We start from the raw sequence: 21,183 nt of genomic DNA on the forward strand, positions 1-21,183 counted from the left end.
GAGAAACTGCATGTTTTCTGTCTGCAAAGCACCAAAACTACAGTCGGTAACGAGAACAAAACATAACCCCAAGTCGGGGATAAAATGTGTACATGATACGTCACCTGGTGCAGTAGCTGTCGGAGGCGATGAAGCTGAGATTCCAGCTGTTTGTTGTGTTCCTCCAAGATGTGCATGCGGGTCTCCAGCCGGCCTTTGTGTTGTCGTAGCAGCCTGGCTTCAGCTAAAAGATCTGCCTCATCGGGGTGGGCCGAGGGGCCCTCCGTCTCCCAGGGGCTTCCTGTAGGCGTGCCTCGCTGTCCATGTTGCTCCTTAAGTTGCTCATACTCCCTCTGCAGTGTCCTGAAGAAAAATTGAGAACAAATAAGTGAAGAAACAAGAAATGTGTCCATACACATGGATGAATGTGAAATTGACGCAGAAGCTGTGGCAGCTGAACAGCTGGGAAATTGGACAAATAACGGGAATATGTTCTTCTGCCTGGTGTTTCCCGTGTAAATATATAATGTTTTAATATTCTTAAAACATTCAAAAAGCCAGTTCTGAACCTCCACAGCGGGACGCCACACAAAACACCACACTCGTGTTTACCTCTTCATTCTGTGTGAAATCCTATCCACAGTGGATAACCAAACATAACGCCCCCTACCAAATCTCTCGCCTCACTTCCTCTTCACCCTCTCAGTGCAGAACTATAAGCTGCAGTACTTTACTTAAGTTGGCATTTATGAGACCAGCTGTAAAGCTCTCACCCGCTCCCCTCTGCCTGTGTATGTGTGTGTGTAATCAGTGTTAAATCACTCCAGTCGAGATGCTGGAAAAAGCATCTCGACAACAATAGATTGCACAGTCACTCTGTGTCTATACCAACTCCATTTACAAATCAAAACGGGGAAGGAGCTGGCGGGTGAGATGCACTGGTGGTACGGTAAGTGTCTGTGTGCTGTAGTGTGACTCGAGCGTACACGTGTACTTGAAAGAAGAAGCTGTCAATAAACACTTAGCGTAACAAAGGCAAACAGATAAACCCCATTTTTATGCATTTTGAGAATGTCACTTTTCATAAAATTAATCAATAGCTTGTAATCACTATCAGCAAAGACGTGATTATCAATTTTAATAAGATTAGCCAGTTTTGATGTTTGTCTCCTACCTCTGCTCCTCCTCCAGACGCGCTATGATCTTTTCCAATTCGCCGCGCTCTTCCTTCTCCACAGCCTGTAAGATTTGGGCAGGACTCTGAGGCTGGCTGCAAGGAGAGGCCTCCCCCCCCAGTGTTTGGCAGTACTGCAGGATCAGGGCATGCTCATCATCCCTGTGGAAAGTGTAGAGCTTATGATGAGTGACGAGACCCACACATCCTGTCCCTGCTATTCAGTTCAATTCACCTTCTGTTCAGTTAGAGACGAGCTATTTACTTTTGCCATTTGAAAGAATTATGGTAGCTACTTGTATCAAATCAGTACGCTTGAAAATGGCTTTGAATGAACCCTGGGTGATTACCATGACACAGTGCTGCTCTATAAAGGCAGCAGAAGGAAAGTGGAGGTTGAAGGGTTTTTCATGCCAGCCAGCAAACTGTATAAAACAGTGGTTCCTAAATGTTTCACCAAAAACAGCCCAAAAGCCCAAGAACCCATTTATCAACTACAAACTGAGCTTTAACAGTGAATTTTAATCCGTTTACCAGCTATGCATAATAATTTTGTCTTTTCATATTTTTATTATGTTTTCTGACTTTCAATTGATCCGTTTTATTAACTCTTAACTGTGTTCTCATTACATCTAGCTGACGGTAAGGTTCAGCTACGCATGCTGTTAGCTTACAATTTCAACTGGCACTTAAATTTCACCTCTTCAGTCATGATTATCTTCTGATGGTCTATTTCTACTCTTTGTTCACTTTAGTCAACTCTTTACTTGTCTGCTTAAACATGTGCAAATCTATAATTTTTTTTTTTTTAAACAGCTGTAATTTGTATTTCATGTTAGTTATGCTAACTATTGCGCATATTTCTTGACTACTGCAGAAATACCTTTTCAGGCTATTTGTAAACAAGGCTAAGGTTCTCAGTTCTGCTCAATATTTTTATTTATTTATTTAATTTTTTTAATCTCTTTATAAGATTATTGGTCCCTCCACAACAATCCCAATTTCTCATTTAGCCGCTTGGGAAAATGAATTGCCCACCCCTCCTTGTCTAGCAATCGATGCTATACACACAGACGGGAATGCTTTTCCCCTATTTAAGCCAGTTCGCATCTATTCTCTTGTTTGTCTGTTTTGATTTTTTTGATTACATTTAACATTTCAGCTTTACATATTCCATAGCTAAATGTACAGTACACTCCGTTGATTAGTCTCTGTGTATTGATAGCATGTATAGTTAATTTAAATCAATAATAAATTTAGTTTGTGTTATTATTTTCCTCTTTCACCATTAGCAGACCCAAACTTCATACATGCAGTAATCAAATTCTGAGACCACTGCTAAAAAAGACACCAGTTTCAAACAATTTATTTATCTATTTATTATTATTTATTTATTTTACATTTTTCTGTCCAAATTTGAGTCAAAACACTTGACTTCTCTCAGAAATGAATCAAGCACAACATCAAACCGCTTCTGTTCAGGAATGCAAGTAAATAATTTTTTAAAAAAGTGCTTTGCTACTTTAATCTGCTTTGGAAAAAAACAATAATTATACTTAAACATTAGAAAAATAATTTTGATTAAAGAGTTTAGTGTAAAAAAGCAGTAAATTAGCCATTACAAAAAGAAAAAAAAATGTTTACCAATTATAAAGTCTGAATTTATGGCAGATGCGGTATAACCCTTTGACTGGATAGTGGTCTAATACATTTCTTAAGCACTGTATGTTATATAAAAGTATATAACAACTATGTAACAACTTTATCTATAACTCTCGACTTAATGTTTCAAAATACGAGTTTTAACAGAAGAACAGAAGAAACATGAATGGCAGCTTCCAAGCACCCGATCTAAACAAGGATTGTGTTAGCTGACGTCTTGATCCTTAGACACAGTAGGTGTGCCACGCTGTAATCTCCACAAACCCGGGTTTAAAACACAGATGTGTCAGTCGTTACCATCAGATAACTGAAATGAGGGGAGGCTGTGAGGAGATGGAGGGAGCAGAGAGGAGAAAGAGCCCGGCAGACAGCGAAAAGATATGGAGGAAGAAACAGCTGCTGCTCTTTACCTGCATGTGTGGTTATCCGCCTCTCTCTTTATGTGCCATCTCAGTGATGCGAGTAGTGCCAAAGCCCACCTGTCACCTTCATTCTGAAACACAGCCTGCGCTGAAGCCGAAGCCCTGACACACTCACACGAAAAGTTACACTATAACGTAAAAATCCTTTCTCCGGCTGTTGTCCTATAATGTTTATAAATTTACGTGAATAAATTTTAAGGAAAATTTCAGTCTAACGTCATCTGTAGAACTTAAGTATTTAACATCTGTGTTAAAGATAAATATTTATTTTATTTATGCTATTATTCTATGCTATTTTACATTAACATTAACCTGCTCACACTTCCTGTAGCGTCTGTGCCACACGTTAATTGCTTAAATCCGTGTTCCCAGATCTCAGCAATTAACCTGGTGAGTGTAAGATTATTAGCATGGATAAGTTTTATGTATGAAAAGTAAATGCACATTATCTGACTCACAGAACATAATACTGTGCTTGAGGTGAAATTGAGTCTGTGAGCTGAAAACCCTGCAAAGCTGACTCAGTGACATTAGGCAGGTTTGATTGATTGATTGATTGATTGATTGATTGGTAATTTATTTCAACATGTGAACAATATACAAGTACATTTAGAAAAGAAATGAGAGAAAAAAAATATACTATACAAATTACATACAAAAAAACATTCTGATTAATTTACATGTTGAAAGGGAGTGGGAAGAAGTATACACTTATTTAATCCCACCCCTGTCCCATAAATTATCAGTGAATATTTAGTCAGCTTCCTTACTGATATAATTTGTAATAAAAATAGTGAACAGATTTCTGATATACTATATACTATAATATCACATCATGAATTTTTTGTTTGTTTGTTTTTAAATAGAGACATTCACTTAATTTAAATATTTTCCTTTTCTTTATAGATCGAGAAGATCATATTTTTATAACTCTTTTTGAACAGTTTTATGTTTGGACATTGCTTTAATTCCATATTCAGTTTGTTCCATAGTTTCACTCCTTGAACAGAAACACAAAAGCCTTTTCTTGTAGTACGTACCTTCATTGTTTTGAAGTTACAAAAACCCCTTAAATTATAACTTCCTTCTTTCAAAAAAAGACATACTCTGAATATTACCTGGCAGTTCTTTATTTTTTGCTTTGAATAGAATTTGTGCTGTTTGGAATTTCACTATATCGTCAATTTTCAATATTTCAGACTGCAAAAATAGTGAGTTTGTATGTTCCCTATAACCTGCATTGTGGATGATTCGAATTGCTTTCTTTTGAAGAGTAAAAAGTGAATGTAATGTGGTTTTATAGTTATTGCCCCAGACCTCTGCACAATAGCTTAAGTATGGTGAAACCAGTGAACAGTAGAGAATATGAAGTGATGTTCTGTCGAATACCTGTTTTGCCTTGTTTAGTACTGCAATGCTTCGTGATACTTTGGAATGAATATATCTTACGTGAGCTCTCCAGTTAAGTTTTTCATCTATTATTACCCCCAGAAATTTATTTTCACTGACTCTTTCAATATCAACACCATTTATTTGAATCTTTGCATTTGTATTTAAACTACTATTTCCAAATAACATAAGTTTAGATTTATTCAAATTTAATGATAATTTGTTTTTATCAAGCCAGAACTTCACTTTACTTATTTCATTAGTCATATCCTCCAATAAATTCTGCAGATCATCACCAGAGCAAAAAATGTTTGTATCATCAGCAAAGAGAACCATTTTTAATACTTTGGACACTTTACAGATGTCGTTAATGTACAAGTTGAAGAATTTTGGACCCAAAACTGACCCTTGGGGTACACCACAAGCAATGTCCATACATAAGGAGCAACCACCATTTATTTTCACAAACTGCTTTCTGTCACTTAAATAACTCCGGACCCAATCTAAAACTACCCCTCTGACACCATAACGTTCCAGTTTTCTTATTAATATATCATGATCTATAGTGTCAAATGCCTTTGTCAAGTCTATGAATAACCCAGCCACATATTGCTTTTTGTCTATGGAATTTGTGATGTATTCTATTGAATCTAATAGTGCCGATGATGTTGATCTGCTTGATCTGAATCCGTACTGACTCTCAGTGAGTAGTTTATGTTTATCTATAAATTTTTCCAGTCTGTTTTTAAACAGTTTTTCAAGAACTTTTGAGAATTGAGGTAGTAAAGAGACAGGCCTGTAGTTTGTGAAATGGTGTTTGTTTCCAGATTTGTATAGAGGTATAACTTTTGCTATTTTCATTCTGTCTGGAAATCGACCAGTTTGAAATGATAAATTACAGATGTATGTAAATGGTTTTATAATAGCCTCAATGACTCTTTTAACCACTATCATATCAATATCATTACAATCCAAAGATTTGTGATTTTTACATTTTTTGACAATTTCAAGAACTTCATTTTCATCAACGGCTGTGAGAAACATAGAATATGGATTTCTGTCAATCAGTGTATCGGGTTTTTCCTGTGCTTTCCCAGGATGAGTGATTGTTCTTGCTAAATTTGGTCCAGCAGTTACAAAGAATTCATTGAGACTATTTGCCACAACATCCATATTGTATTCTTCATGGTCATTACAAATGAAATACTTGGGATAGTTCTTTTGTCCAGTCCCACATTTTATAACACTGTTCAGGATTTCCCATAATCTTTTATTATTATTTCTATTTATATCTAATTGCTTCTTATAGTATTCCTTTTTACTAAATCTAAGTATATTAGTTAACCTATTTTTATATCTTTTGTATCTGATTTCAGCATCTTTAGTTCTCGTTCTTAAGAACTCTCTGTATAGAGCATTTTTCTTTATACATGCATTTTGCAGACCTTTTGTTATCCATGGACAGTCCATATATTTCTGTTTCCTACTATATTGCTTTATTGGACAGTTGGTATTGTACAGTAATGTAAATATTCTAAGGAATTTATTATAAGCACTATTAACGTCCTGTTCCTGATATACTTCACCCCAGTTTTCCTTCAATAAATCTTTTTTAAATGCATTCATTCTTTCTTCTGTTCTTACTCGTCTGTACTCTTTTTTACTGTCCATTTTATTGATCTTGTAATTCCTATCATAGATTGTAAAAATTGGAAGATGGTCACTTATGTCGTTAATCAGGAGTCCACTTACAGTCTTATTTTCAATGTCATTTGCAAAAATGTTGTCTATGAGAGTTGCACAATGTGATGTAATCCTGGTAGGTCTAGTAATTTTAGGGAATAGATTCATACAGTGCATTGTGTTTATAAATTCCTCAGTGGTTTTATGTTTATTTGGGTTTAGCAAATCAATATTGAAGTCTCCACAAATGAAAACTTTTTTGCGAGCTATTTCAATAAATGTTTCTTCTATCCAGTCTTTAAATGTCTCAATACTACTGCTTTCTCTATACGCAAAGGAGACTATGAAATGAGTCCCTAATACTTGGCTATCAAGAAAAAGTTAACACAATAACCCTGAAGAACAATCTGGTGAACTAAAATGTCTCAGGTTTTCCATTTCACTTAAGAGTAGTGAGCAGAAATTCAGAATCCATTATGGTCACATGTATAACCACAGACAGAGGTTACCGAAAAGGACGCCTTTTTTTCTGGAGACGACAGTAATTATACTATTTCATGACCAAGGTATGGGCTGAGTGAAACGCTTATGAAAGGGAGCTCAAAATAGTCTTTTTTATCTCTTTTTAACATAAAAGAAACAATATGCCCAGCCTTGCATGAACACAGAAAAAAAAAGCTTTTTATGATTAACCGGCCTAAGCAGCTTATATGATGAGTTCAGAGCATCCTTTTCTTTAGGAATTCAATTCGGGTCTAGTTCAACCTTCCCTGTATTTCGGTAAAGATTTTAGGTGCCAGTCATAAAAGGGACATGAAATAAACTTTCTAAGTGGTGAATGTAATGCTTAAACCTTTCCGCACTCTCAGAGAAGAACAAACACATTCCATAGCTTAAAAAAAACCGAACTCCTGTAACTAGCAGCTCCTCTTGGCCTCTTCTTGCATACCACTTCTTCCAAATATAGTTTGTGTGATGACTGCTTTAACTTTCACACACTCTTCACAAACTTAACTTTCCTAGACTTTCTGAAACTTTTATGGAGATTCTGGCATATGCATGAACACAAAGTATCTGTAGTTATTCATCAATTTCACTAAATAATTGAAGGCTGAAGATGCTGAAACCAGTTGTTGAAAAACGGCACAAAGAAAGCAGAAAGAGACGGGAAGTCGACATAGCTGTTGTTGCAACAAGCAGCAATACACCAGCAGGCACACACACAATCACATTTCTCTCTTTGAATTATCACTCTGCTGTGACAGGGCAGACGCTCATGATGGAGATGGAGCTACTCGCTACAGAGAAACTAGGACCGGGGTCCTGCACAAACCGAGTGACCAATTAGGGAAGGTCCCCGACAACGGAAAGCTGCAGCAGGACATTATAGCTGGCAGGAGGAACCCAGAGGACTGCAGGAAGGGGATCATTACGTGCGAAAATGGGGACTAGAGGCGGTAGAGTAGTCTCACAGACCACCTGCTCTGAAATCCTGAGAGAAGGAGGAAGTGCCCTTTCAGTGCACTTCCTCCTGCAGGCTTACACAGCGTGGGGGCGGCTGAAGAGAAAGAGACCCAGAAATTATAGAGATGACAGAGGAACAGAGGATCAGTGTGGCAGAAGATTTAAATGTGAATAATAGTGATGAATACCAAGGCTGTTAGTTCACTGTAGCTACAACTTGAATATGAATTCCATGCTTGGTACGCGGGAAGGCGTAGGACATGCCCGAGGGGACTTTTACAGTTTATTCCGCTACAACAGTGATCTCCAGGCTCAAAGTCTACCTAACATATCACAAAGCAAGCATCTCCTCTCAAGCTGAATGCCACGATCAACTGAGTAGTCTAAGCTCAGAGAGAAACAGTGAGAGATGAAGACGGATGAAAATATAAAGAAAGAGAAACAACGAAATCAGGAATACCAGAGGAAACAGGGAAAAAAGGGGGGGATCAAAGACGGTCAAAGGCAAAAATCTTTTATTCTTCTCCCCCGGCGAGAAACATTTATAATCCTTGATTTCTGTGTGTAAAGTCCTTCATTTATTAGAGTTACTGTTCTGCACTGCACGCGGGGCTCTAAAACATTATTTCAGTGTTTAACACCCTGCAGTGTTTAATCTGAAGGTTGCCTGGGCCCAAAGGTAAAGCATGATTAGACTAGAACAAAAACTGATGAAAGAAGGAAAAGAGAAAAAGGGGACAATCGGGCAGGATGAAAGGTGGTTTCAAAAAGTAAAGGGCTGGAAAAATAAAAAGGGAGAGGAACAGGAATAAAAGGGCAAAATATGAAAGACAAGAAAAAGGGACAGTGCTCGGGGAAAGACTGGAAAGCGAGAGATAACCAAACAATAAAGCCCGGCAACAAAAGGGGAATTGGAGAGTCTCGCTCCTCGGTGGTGTCCTGCGGCGCCGATGACAACGCTGCGCTTCGGTTGAGGGTCAGAAATAGAAATAGGCAACGCTAGGTTTCTAATTAAGAATTCCCTTTTACATAAAAGTGACGCGAAACAAAGAAGCCCACGTGCATGCACGCGCACGTAATAATTATTGAAGTCAATGCAAAGCTAAAGATGAGTGGATGTACTGAAAATACCAGCCAAAAGCCAAACACGCGCATTTAACGGGCAATCGCAGTCACCCGTGTTACGGAAGCGCCGACACCGCCGCCTCCTACAGCAGTTGGGATAATTTCTGTGACTGTGTGTCCTTACAAATCACCAGATGGAGTGCAGTGATAGACAAAGAGGCTTTGGTGAAATCAGCTGTAGGCAGAAAAAAGTAAATCTCGCAAAAAGAAAGAGGGGGAACAATAAACCACTCAAAACTCAAAGCTTTGAAAGGAAGGGGAATGAGAGTTAATTCGTTGCAGAGAGGGACGCGTGGCTGAGTGGGATGCTTCACTGTAGTGGTCTATATAACAATGCCTTTAAAAAAATTTATTTGATTCAAAGTTACTAACGGGCCCACTGATGTGCAAAACAGCTGCTAGAACTACTGTGAATGGCATTCAGCTGCAGAACTGAAGCACTTAAGTGGACACTCATGACGTTTAGTCTAAAGTAAATTTCAGGGCAAGTAGGCTGGCTCTAATGATTATGCTTTTCACGTGTAACAATTCCCATCAGGGATGAATTCAGGATTGTTTAGCCAATAGTCAAATGTAACAGCAGACAGAATAAATGTAGGTAATTTTCCCAGTCAATTAGCGATACCCTTTAGGCTGAAATATAACACAAATGTTCCCCATTCAGGGCCAGGTTATTTATTTAAAGCACAGTAACTAGAGCAAGGTTTTACTGCATTAAAAAGCATATTACGTACATGACCCTGCTGAAATTGGATATATATAGAAGATGGCTTTATGGTGCACCATGAATATAAAACACTAACCAATCAAATAACAATGTATAGTTGATAATACATTACTTCTATTGATCTAAAGGCATTTAAATGTCCCTGTGCTGTTTGTATATGTAGTTTGCATCTGTTGCTTTGCAGTGAAAGTGTAAAAGTAAGAGAAAGCCCAACTTTGACTATGCACTAAATGTTCCCTTTCTGCTGTTAAACCCATTAGCCTTTCATCGAACCACCATCTTCCTCACTTCATTAATGCCCTGCATACATTCTGTGTCTAACATCTGCGTTCTTTCCAGTTTGTTTTAGAGTTGGAAACGATAATGGCTTCTTCTCTTAAATAAGCCCGAGCGCAAAGCACAAAAGAGAGAGTGAGGAGGAGTAATGATAATATGTTTGTCCCGCATTACGAAAGCTTTGAGCGAAAATAAATCCACCTCTGTTTCTACTTTGCCCTGCTCGCCAACAGTTTTTGTCTTTCCATTCTTCGGTCCTCCTATTGAGAGCGGACAAATGCAGCTTTTGGGAGTCTTCAATAGCGTTTTGTCTTCGTCTGAAACTGTTATTCTAAGCATCAAGGTTGGTTGAAGGTGAAGTGTGGGAGCAGTGGTCCACATGATGCAAGCACATCAGCAGGGGATACAACCTACAACACAGCGAAGTTGCTTTATCTTTACTGCAGATTCTCAAAGGTTTTAACCATCCACCCCGTGTGCCCTTCCTCTGTTGTGCTGTAAATGCTGTAAATACTCTTTGTTTTTTAAAGAAGAATTTCCTTTTAGAAATCCCCAAACTATATTCGCTTCTGTTCACACAGCGTCTAGGGAATCTCTTTGCTCTCCACTTCCAAAACCTCCAAAAACACGTTTGTATAAGGTTTTTTTTCCTGCCACTTCAAATTGTTTTTGAAAATTAAAAAAAAAACAAAAACAGCTTAAATCTTTCCATGCACGTATCCAAACCTATTTGGAAAATCTTAAAGATCTACAAATGTCTTACCAAAAACGATGCAAAACCCAGAAGTAATTCCCTCCGCAATGATGAGTGTGTGTGTTTCTATTTGAGCTCGGAGGGCATTTGAGCCGCAAGAGCAGCTCATTCCCGCGATTGGGATCTTAGTTGGGAACCAATACGTCCTTCAACTTGAAAGGCCTGCAGACAGAAGCACGAACACAATCGGGATCCTCTGCGCGCATGCTCCTCATCAGCTTTTCTCCCATTTCTTGTGATTTTCTTTTCACGGTTTGCCATGTTCTCATCTCCTTTGATTAACGATAGCGCTGTTGTTATCGCAGATCCTGAAAGCAGACACTCTCACTTTGTCATTGTTGGCACTCTAATCCGGTACGTTCTTTCTAAAGTCCTCTACTTCACACTAATCAACCACATTATCTTTTCCCCCTCATTTCTCACTTCTTTTACTCTCCAAGAAACCTTTCTAATTTTTTTGTGTCTCCAGATCTCGGTGCAAAGATGTCAAAAGCTACCTGGTATTTATTTATTTATTTAAAAAAGTGCTAGGCAAAGCAAGGTGAACAGTTTTCACTGAGGATTATAATGAAACCAAATATCTAATATGGATATCTGGAACATATTCACTTGTGAATTATCAGCTTCATGAACATTAAAATGGGTGTTACAATATATTATTAGACAAATCTCAAGTCCCAGACACTGGAAATTGAAATCTGTCCAACATAGTTGAATGGAAAACACGTAACCATGTAGAAAAATGCTGAAAATGACCAGCAGTGACTCACATGCTTCCTGTGGCTGAGCTGCTGTCTGTGGGTAGAGAGCCGTTGGAGCGTTCCATCTGAGCCAACCTGAGGAAAAAAACAAAACAAAACAAAAAAAACACCATCAGGGAAATTACCAGCTGAAACTAAACCATTTGAAAGCTGTCAACATCTCATTTAAATGCAACAGAGCATTAGAGCAACAGCGTCAACAAATTATATTAATGCCACAGTAGCAGACCAATTAAAATTTAAAGCATCTCGTGGAGTCCACAAGCATGTTAATGATAAAGATGCCACAGTTTGTTTGGGCTTTTTTTGGTGCTTTTTGTTTTTAAGGGAGGAAATGGATTACATCATTGAGTGATTCTACTTTATGCATGCACAGTTTATATCCGAATGTATGGGATCAATGTTTGGATGAATATGTACGACATGCTATGGGGAAAACGTTTGTTTTCTTGATGACATATGCAGTCAAAGCAGCCATGCTAATGAGGCTGGTTCCCCACATCAAAGCCTGTCTTACACCAGTGTAAAAGGGGCAGATTAAAAATATAACCCACAATATTAAGAAGTTGATCTCTGACAGAATATACATTAAAGGGAGAAGCTATAATTCTAATATGAAATCTCATCAAAGTGTGCATATCTTCATGCGCATCCGTACGCTCCAATCTAATCTCTTATGTGTTTTTATTACAGCTGAAATTGTAATTCTGGTGTCACTTCTTCAGTGAAACGATACCACCAGAAACAGTGAGCGAAGGTTAATGATGTGTAGCTAATGGAAGGTTACAGGGCTGCGTCACGAGAGTCATAATGAGTAAAGCTTTCTGCAGAAGTCCCGGAAAACTGCGGTTGGGTTTTGATACAGGAGATGAGATTTGGACCAATTAGAAAATCTTTTTAATGGCACAGATAGGATATAGCAAGTATATCAGTGGATCTTAGTATTAAAATGATTTTTAAAAGAACACGACAGAAATTCAGTCCAAGTGCAAAAAAAAAAAAAAAACTACTAAAAACATCAGTTTGTTGATGCTGTTAATGATTAACTGCAGCTCACACACTGTGCATACAGATGTGCTGATGTACACAGCAAGATAATTTGAAGCAGGCGGTTAAAAGCAGCTATCAGGCCAATCTGTTACTAGACTGATTTTAGCAACACATCTATAATGTCACCAGCTCATGTGGTGGGTGGCTGCATGCCACTAAATCCACTCAGCAAGCAGACATCGGCATCAAGCTGATATTTAATGTATGTCAACACTGTGATGGATTGTCACAAAGTTCAAAAAGAGCATATTAGGATTGTTTGTGCCTTCCCTGGCACCCAAGCATAATCTCCCTCTACCACAAACGCATTTCCCTCACTTTAATCAAGATTTGGAAAACATCAATAAATGTTGTATTTTTCTATTATGGATCTCTTGAAAGGTTCAGGTCAATTATTTTTTTCTATTTTTAAAGTAACAATGAAAAATCCAAACGTTATCGATTTTAATCAGATGCTTTGGTGCCGTCTGAGAAGAAAACTGGCAAACAGTATTCCGGTTTCTCTAATTTGTATGAAGCAAGTTTTAAAATGACACTTTCAGCACATAAATGAAGGCGAAATGCTTATTTTCGTCTCCAGTTTAGTTGGAACCATGCCATTTCCATCTTTCTGGGCTTTTTTGCCTCCCTTTCTTTTCTTTTGTCTCAGCTAGTAGGAGACATTTAATGTCCCTGACAATAGAGCCAGCTCAATTTCCTAAAATAAGCAACGGGGTACTTTGATAGATGCAGAATTTACTTTTTTTGTGTTTGTTTCCGAAACTGAAGAGCCATTTGAGACATGTTTTGCTGTGTAATGACACTAAAACACAAAAAGAAAAGCTGTTCCATTACTTATGAACGCCTGCACTACACATGCATCTTATGGTACTAAAAACACATTATTTACTTAATTAGATCCCATTTACTGGAAATTACATTAGATAAATTATACATTTAAGAAACCACAATTGAATGTTTTCCCTAGCTTCCAAGCACCGACTGTTTCCGATTTATTCCATTTCTTTAGCTTGGAGAGATTTAATTTGGTTGTCACATCTGCATTTGTTGTTGCCCCTTTCAGATCATTATTTTAGTGCAGACTGAAGGGAAGTGCGGCCTGGGGGGAGGGAAAAGCATCTACTTAAACGCTGATGTCCATTAGATAAGGGTCCGCAGTTACAAGAATTCATAGAAAACTTTTTAAAATGGTCCTCAAAAAAGAAGCTGTTCAACATTTAAATGCAATTATCGATTCTTTACACACATGCTTCGTGGCATTTGCAATGAGAGGATGGTGACTGGAGAATCCAGTGCCTACCTGCTGGCATAGTGCCCTATCCTGGAATGGGTGTCGTCATGAGAGAGCTGAGGTGACTGGGACAGCCTGAAAATGAACGGGGTAATGGAGATGAATGAGATTCAGCAAGCCCACACAAGCTCATTAACACACTGATATTCACATGCGCGCGCACACACACACACATGTTCATGGACAGCCTAACAGCCCCTCATAACATCACCTAGAAAACAAATCTCATGGTCCTAGACAGAGAAATAGGAGAGCAGGATTATCTAAAGAGCGACTGGATGGTTTTTGACAGGCCTGCTGGGATCAGCAACTGAATGCTAGCTGGGTGCTCTAACAAGGAGAAAAAAGTGAGGGTGAGGAGACAGGGGGAGAGTTTTTTTGGTCCCATGCTCAGCCAGTGACTCAGGCAGGCAGGTGGGCAGGCAACATGCAGAGCAGTCATGGCTTAGTTGGTGTGAGGATGATGGGGGGAGATGAGTAAGTGAACAAGGGAGTAAAAGAGGCGGTGTTTTAAAGGCATTCCAGGCTGGAGACGAGGTGGTGTTTACTGGTGGCGTAGATACTCACTCATACTGCTCCGGACACATGCTGATGAGGGTGACGGGACTGTAAGAGAATCGGGAGGGGAGAGGGAAGGGAAGTAAAGGAACCACAAATCATTTCAGGGTCAAAAACCACTGAGCGGGTCAGAAACAAAACACACAGCAGGTAGAGGAAGAAGTGGAAGGAAAAAGTATGTCCAGCTGCTGAGCGCCTGGATTCAGCACACGAGAAGTTTGCCTTTAGGGCTTTCTTCGACTTTCAGATTCTGTCACTGTTTGGTTAGTTTTACTCAGCAAAAATACTTGTTTAGCTCTGGGGAAATCAAAATCAAAATCAAATACATCCTTTCAAAACTGTCACCCATATCTACAGAGTCTGACTGATAGAAAGCACTGAGCGCAAACTTCCCCCGTGTGCACACAGGAAAGGCGTGTAAAACAGTGACCAACATATCTAAATATACACCGAATGTGGCCGAGACTATCTCTCGTGGAGTTATCTTCAATCTGTTTCAGAACTAGACTTGGAAACAGTTTGGAAAAAGGGAAAATGGGCAGCTGGATCTGTCAGTAACACCCTGTAACACAAACAATGGTTGTGTGTGTCTGAAAGATCTCACACACAACGGGTTAATGATGCAAGTTGATTTTGCTGCAGTCACACACATCTCATTAAATTGGTTTCACAGTTGCTCCTGCATACAGAATGATATGGCCTAAATTCATTCCCTTTTCTCATTTATTTCCTGCAGGATTTACAGAAATAGCAAGCCAGGAAAAAAAAAATCAGTACAGTAGAACCTATTTCCTGGTTAATCTGCTATTGAGTCCAATACAATATGTTATATAAGGAGAACTAAAAAAACAGTGCAATAAGCACACAAACGAAGATACGGGTCATCGAGTTTTGCTAAGAAAACACTGATGCAAGTCTTTTAAAGTTTCTGCTTTCCAGCCCACAATAACTGCTGCTATTTTTAGCGACCCAGAACACAAAATTGTCATTTGTAAACAAACGGGACACCTTCTAATCCCAAGAACACAAAGAAATGTGCCGTTTTCACAAAGGAGGCTGGCTAGAAATTGTTAAGATAACAGTTGAGGTTGACGTTCTGTTGCCTCGCGCTTTTGTTCCCACATTAAAGCAAAGAAAATCAGAGGGAGACGTGAGGCACGGTGGTTATGTTTCTCACAGCGGGGCAGCCAGCGTAGTCACACTTCTGTAGCTGTGAGGAGAATTCAAAATGTAACAGGAGATTCAGACAGAGGAGAGGAGAGAGAGAAAAAAGACGAGATGGGGGTCGGTATGGCAGGCTGAGCTAACTTCTTGGAGGCAGTGCTGCAGCATTTTACACACCCCCGCCTAAATCTTTGCCTGGAGGAATACTCGTTGTGCTCATCTCGCCTTTCAGGAGACCGACATTAGTCTTTAGCTCTGCAAAGATAGATAGCTTTGCAGATTGCAGATGTGTTTCCTTTCATACATATCTCTGCAACCTCTATTCAGTGAGAAAACTTCACTCTTTAGATGAACTCTGGAAATAAAGAAAACAAGGGGGGGAGAAGCTGCTGCCTGCGAGTTTGCTGCAGACAGAGGAGAGCTTAAGTTTGACCAGGTACCAAAGCAAATCATTTTGAATACAATTTGGTGCCATTTACAATTAAGAAATACAGACAATTTCTCTCTTTACTCTTAAATTTAACAAATGTTTTTATATTTATCAAACTAAAAAACTAAACATTTAGTCTGATTTGATGTTACAATTAAAAAAGTGTTTGTGTTTTTAGCTGAAGAGTATGTAAATATCTGGTTTTAACTGTATATTTGATGATGTTGGTGTTTGGCTTGATTGTCAGCACACAGAGGGAGAGAGAGGAGAATGAGGACAGAACAGAGATGGAACAAGAACCAGGTGAGACAGACCTGTTAGTCAAATGGTTGTTTACCAAAACTCATGAGAACATGTATCTAGTACCTAGTGTTTCTTCTTAGATACCATTTGTTACTTTTCAAATTCTATATTTATTAAGTTATGCAGGCTTGTTTGCACAACAAGGCTAAATAATTACATAAACTTTTCTCAATCTAAATAGTGGACTTTGGTAAATTAAAAAATGAGTGTAGTGCAGGTCTATGATGATTTTTAGTGCTACTATCATGTAGTTGTGATTGTGGTTCTGTTTTAGTGAAGTCCTAAGTAGTCCTGATTTTGAACTGTTGTAGTCCTGTTTTAATTCTGGATCAGTTCTGGGTCTGGTTGAATTGGGGTTTAGTCCATGTGTCTTGATACAGCCCCGACTTTGTTCTGCCTTGCTGCTTAATTAAAAACCTAGTTTAAGGTGTCCTGCATATGTGATATATATTTTTTTCCTATGTGAAGTCATTCTTTTTTTAACAAAACTCAAAACAGAGCCTATTAATCTTTCAGTCATTTCTACCCTCACTTAATTTCCTTTCGCTGCTCAGCTCTCACACAGTGGCTCAGCTATGCTCCAATCCCTCCTGTGCTGTGCGAAAGCAAAAACACAAATATGCCTGACACCCGTAAACGAAGCAGCATCTGGCTGACTTTTTTCGTCTCGGTCTTGGTCTCGTCTCAACTTCGTCTCGGTCTTTGTCTCGATACCCTCTGATCTTGGTCTTGTCTTGGTCTCGGTTTAGGCGGTCTCGACTACAAGTCTAATTCAAAGTCATGTAAATCACCTTTAGTTTGTTCTTTTCCTCAGTTTAAACATCAGCAGGTCATCTTGTCTATATATGTGAACTAACAAGAGTTTGAACAGTTGTACCTAACAAAGTATAATGTGTATGTGTTAGTCACCGTAGGGAAATTACTCCTCTGCATTTAACCCATTCACCCAGTGAAGCAGTGGGCACCAGTGCCACCAGTGGCCACCAGTGCAGCGCCTGGGGAGCAGTGTGTAGGGACGGTTCCTTCCTCAGGGGTACGTTCAGTGGATTCAAACCCCCGACCTTCCGATCATGGGGCAACCACTTTACCTACTGAGCTATCCCCCTTCCCACTGAGTGGCCACTGAGTATTTAAAAATAGCAAACATATATATAATAAAACAGTTTTTTTCTTAATGTAATTAATATAAAAACTATTTTACTGCCATATGACAATAGAAAACTTTTCCTTTTAAAAGTCTGCTATTGATTTATCCTTGTCAAATCATTCCATTAAAACTTTTAGTTATATAAGAAAATTCTCCCACAAGCTTTCAAATCCACATTCAAAACCATTAACCTTCCTGCGAGACCTAATACAACAGAGACTCATCTGCTCCATCTAGTAAGGTTGGGTGAAAAGCAAAAAAACCTAACACTGAGTGGAATACCATTTGAATGGTTCTTTCACATTATCAAATATAGCTGCGACGAATCAAAAATCCTATCTGCCGTGAAATGAAGCAAAGATATAAGTGGGAGGTGAGAGTAGGTGGTGTTTTGCTCACTCTCAAGGTGGAGAGAGTGGGTGGAATTAAACAAAAAAAACAAAAAAGAAACAATGTTACACGAGTGGAGAAGAGGGAACGCGAGAGAGCGAGTGCATTAGTGAGGGCGATTATTCAGCAGACAATCTAATTTTCTCTTCTGCTGCTCAGTACTATAAAATCACTACTTCTTAAAAGTTCCCTTTGTTATGATGACTAATGAAGACTGACAACGCACTAAAAAGGTTTGGAGTGACACTTAAAATCTCTTAATATTTAGAAATAAAAACTGCAAAACAAATTGGAAATTAAAAACTGTATATTTTAAAATTGTAAACAAGCATTATCTTACTGCAACAAACATGACTGCAATTGTTCTGGTGTTTACCTAATCTGTATTAAAGCTCTTATAAAGCAGGAACCCAGACCTTGTTCCAATTACAGAAAAATCCATTTCAATTTAGGTCACGGTATTCATTTTTATGACGCAGAGATGGCAGAAGCCACCAGACTGTGACAATACAGAGCCAAAATGAACAGGAGCATTTCTTAACACTGGCTATGTTTGGGCCAGATCTTACAGGCGGTTCAAAAGCTGCTTTCTTTGCCTGTGGCGATACATGGATGGCCCGCTGATCACAGATGAGACCTAATGCTGTAAAAGAGACAAAATGATGAGCATGAAATAGCCCTAAATTTCTTTAAGTCTCCATTCGCTTCTGCCATATTCCCTGCATTTCGCTGTAATTTCACTACCTTTTAGAGACATTTATCAAACCAGAAGCTCTGCAGGAGTCATTTGTCAGAGAGGAAGAGAAGTGAAAATGGAGCGAGGTGGGAGGTGAGGAGGACAGGCAAGGATGGGAGGGATGAAAGCGGTACGGCAATCCATCTGAACGGTGACTGCGCACGAGTCGGGGAAAAATTTATTGAGAGAGAACAAGTGACTCATTGTGTGTGCATACGTGAACAGCGCCGAGAGTTGTTTTGCTTTAAAAGATGCAAAAAACTACATGGTTCAACGGAAATGAATGTTGCATTAGGAGTGAGTGAGTGATGGCACATTAAAAAAATACTAACAAAGAAAAACAAAGGAAACAACGGGGGGACAAAAATGCACAGTGAGGGACGTTTTATTTTATTGTGAGTCTCTTGTTTGAAGGGGCAGTAACTCAGACAGCCTCCTGGAAGGTATGACGTAGGGTATCTACATAATATGGGCCTAATTAAATGGCTCTTTTCAGTAGGATTTAAGGCTGGTAGCAGAAGGGACATAAATTAGACATAATCACTGGGCCAGTGCTGCAGACAAAGGATCCACAGTGCACCCGCTTGAATTCAATTGGTCCATTTCTAAGAATTAAGAAAAACAGTGTTAGTGCTAACTGTTGCTTATGCAGCGAACACCACAGTTCTGTCCCTTACTGAAGGATAGTCCAAAGCTCTGTGGAGGTTGGCTGTCTTTTGCACATCTTTGTGAATTCATAATTCTATCAATTTTGATAAGATGCAGATAACTGCAGACACGCACTGCTGCTGTAGCTGTCCCCTGTCCTCCTTTGAACATGTTGTTGACTATCTGAGCAAATAATCCCAAATTTAGATGAATGGAGTGAAAGACTAAATGCATGTTTGAGCTTTGAGTTAAGTCTTTGCTGGATTTTTTCATATTTCTTAAGGACATGACTTTCAGTGACTGTTCATCTTTTGAAGATTGCTTTTCAGCCCTGCTTTTGTCTCCCACTTGTCCGGTGTCCTTAATTTATTTATTTTTTTCCACAGACACAGTTCACACTATGCCGATAGCTCTTTGGGAATCACTGTCAAACTCTGTTATCTTTGCCATTTTTCATAAAACGAACTAAAGAAATGGGAACAAATTATATGTTTTCATGACAGGCTGCAAGTGAAAAAGTGCTTAAAGATAGAAAAGTACCAATTTTAAATTCTAAGTTGTGTGTAGGCGCCTCAGTGTTTCATCCTTTGTTTGTTAAGCCACTCAGCACTGACATATGAATCATTCAAGCATTAAAAAGGCACCTAAATCAAACAGAAAAACCAAAACATTGAAAATGGCCAGGTTGCAGGACTGGACTGAAAATGCGTGAAATAAGCAAAAGGCAGCCAGTGTCAAAGAAAAACTTTCAAAGAGCTTCAGAACCCTGGAGAACTGATACTCAAGACCACTATAATGAAAGTGAAAGAAAGTCTGTCTCCTTGAAAGCAAAATATAAAGAAATGCTGGGGGGCTCAATGCCCTCAAAACAAGACTCTAAGAACTTTAATGGTGTTTTTATGCTTGCGGCGTCTACTACATGATGTGCCGTCAAACTCTATGCGTGCCACCATATTTGGGACACTTTGGCTAGTCATGCACCAGATTACAAAAATCAAGCTGCTGCAGCTGAGTTGAGGGTACAGTCGGTATCAGGTTTTATCACCATTTTAATGTTACTCCAGCACTGAAGCTCAGAGATATACCGATATACACTGGGACATGTTGCAACAGTTTGAAAACTTGAGACTATATCAGTGCTTATGTGGTGGAATTGTCAGTGTGTCTTCTTATGCCTTCCTACACCTTAATGGTAGCACAAATAGAAATGCCAGCGTGAGGATATTGCATCGCGCGTGGAGGGTTAACTTGCTGCTTAATAGTCCTTAACAACAGTGTGGACACAAAAAACATCCTTTAAGGGTTATAGCAACTATGGAAAAGTTTTTGTGATCCAAAAGCACGTATAAAAAACCTTATGGGTTACTTACGTTTCCATGTTGTCGCCCTCTAAAACCGTCTGTACTGGTAGGTAACCTAGCCGTGGATGTTTGGCGAAGTACTTCTTAGATCGGAATTTGTTCTTCAGCACTTTGGTGAAATCACGCATGTCCTCACCTGATGTCGTCTGTAAGAGGAAAAAACATAGATGGGCAGGGGGTCGCTTATTATTTATTGTAGTGTGCAATGAGTTCAAAGATTTCTACAGTCTCTTCTGCACACATAAGCATTTGTGTGTAAGAGAATGTGTTTGCTAATTAGATACTTAGCAGAGGTGCGCTTTCCGCCACGCAAGCAACCAGTAAATTACCAAACGGGTTTGACCACAGGGAGAGAAAATCCCTTCCAAAAGATGCAGACAACCACTGCTAAACACACACACAGGGGCACGCGCGCACACACACACGCAGGCAGGCAAATACACAGCTCCTACAGTTGACAGATATGCATAAATGAACAGACTCTATTGAGTTTACTCGGCTTATTGACTAATCCACACAATTTAGGATGGTAGCCTGACCAAACCAACAGCAATTACAGAAGAGTTATACTAAAGCTGGAGAAAAATTTGTGCATGTGTGTAAGCTCCTTCCTGTGAGGATTGAGAGACATGCATTTTTTATTCTACTGCCTCTATTACATTGGGGGGGGGGGATATAAGACCCCAGTT

The 21,183-nt window shown here is 39.1% G+C and overlaps 1 protein-coding gene across 3 annotated transcripts in view; it reads right to left on the reverse strand.

Annotated features, from left to right (window-relative positions):
* Window positions 1-21,183, reverse strand: part of utrn (utrophin) — a 201,381-nt gene that overhangs the window by 10,756 nt on the left and 169,442 nt on the right. For 2 of the 3 annotated variants that reach the window (XM_085431918.1, XM_085431915.1), the window contains exons 70-75: window positions 20,504-20,640; window positions 14,325-14,363; window positions 13,767-13,832; window positions 11,426-11,491; window positions 1,154-1,315; window positions 105-342 (exon numbers count right to left, since the gene is read on the reverse strand). In XM_085431918.1, coding sequence (XP_085288044.1) covers window positions 105-342; window positions 1,154-1,315; window positions 11,426-11,491; window positions 13,767-13,832; window positions 14,325-14,363; window positions 20,504-20,640 — 708 coding nt within the window. The remainder of the gene's footprint in view (window positions 1-104; window positions 343-1,153; window positions 1,316-11,425; window positions 11,492-13,766; window positions 13,833-14,324; window positions 14,364-20,503; window positions 20,641-21,183) is intronic. The other variant, XM_085431917.1, reaches the window with a different exon arrangement.

This window comes from Copadichromis virginalis, linkage group LG15 (assembly GCF_057382275.1).
Source record: "Copadichromis virginalis isolate Kocher_CV1m ecotype Utaka linkage group LG15, C_Virginalis_male_GT1.1, whole genome shotgun sequence".
In the NCBI taxonomy this organism is placed as follows: domain Eukaryota; kingdom Metazoa; phylum Chordata; class Actinopteri; order Cichliformes; family Cichlidae; genus Copadichromis; species Copadichromis virginalis.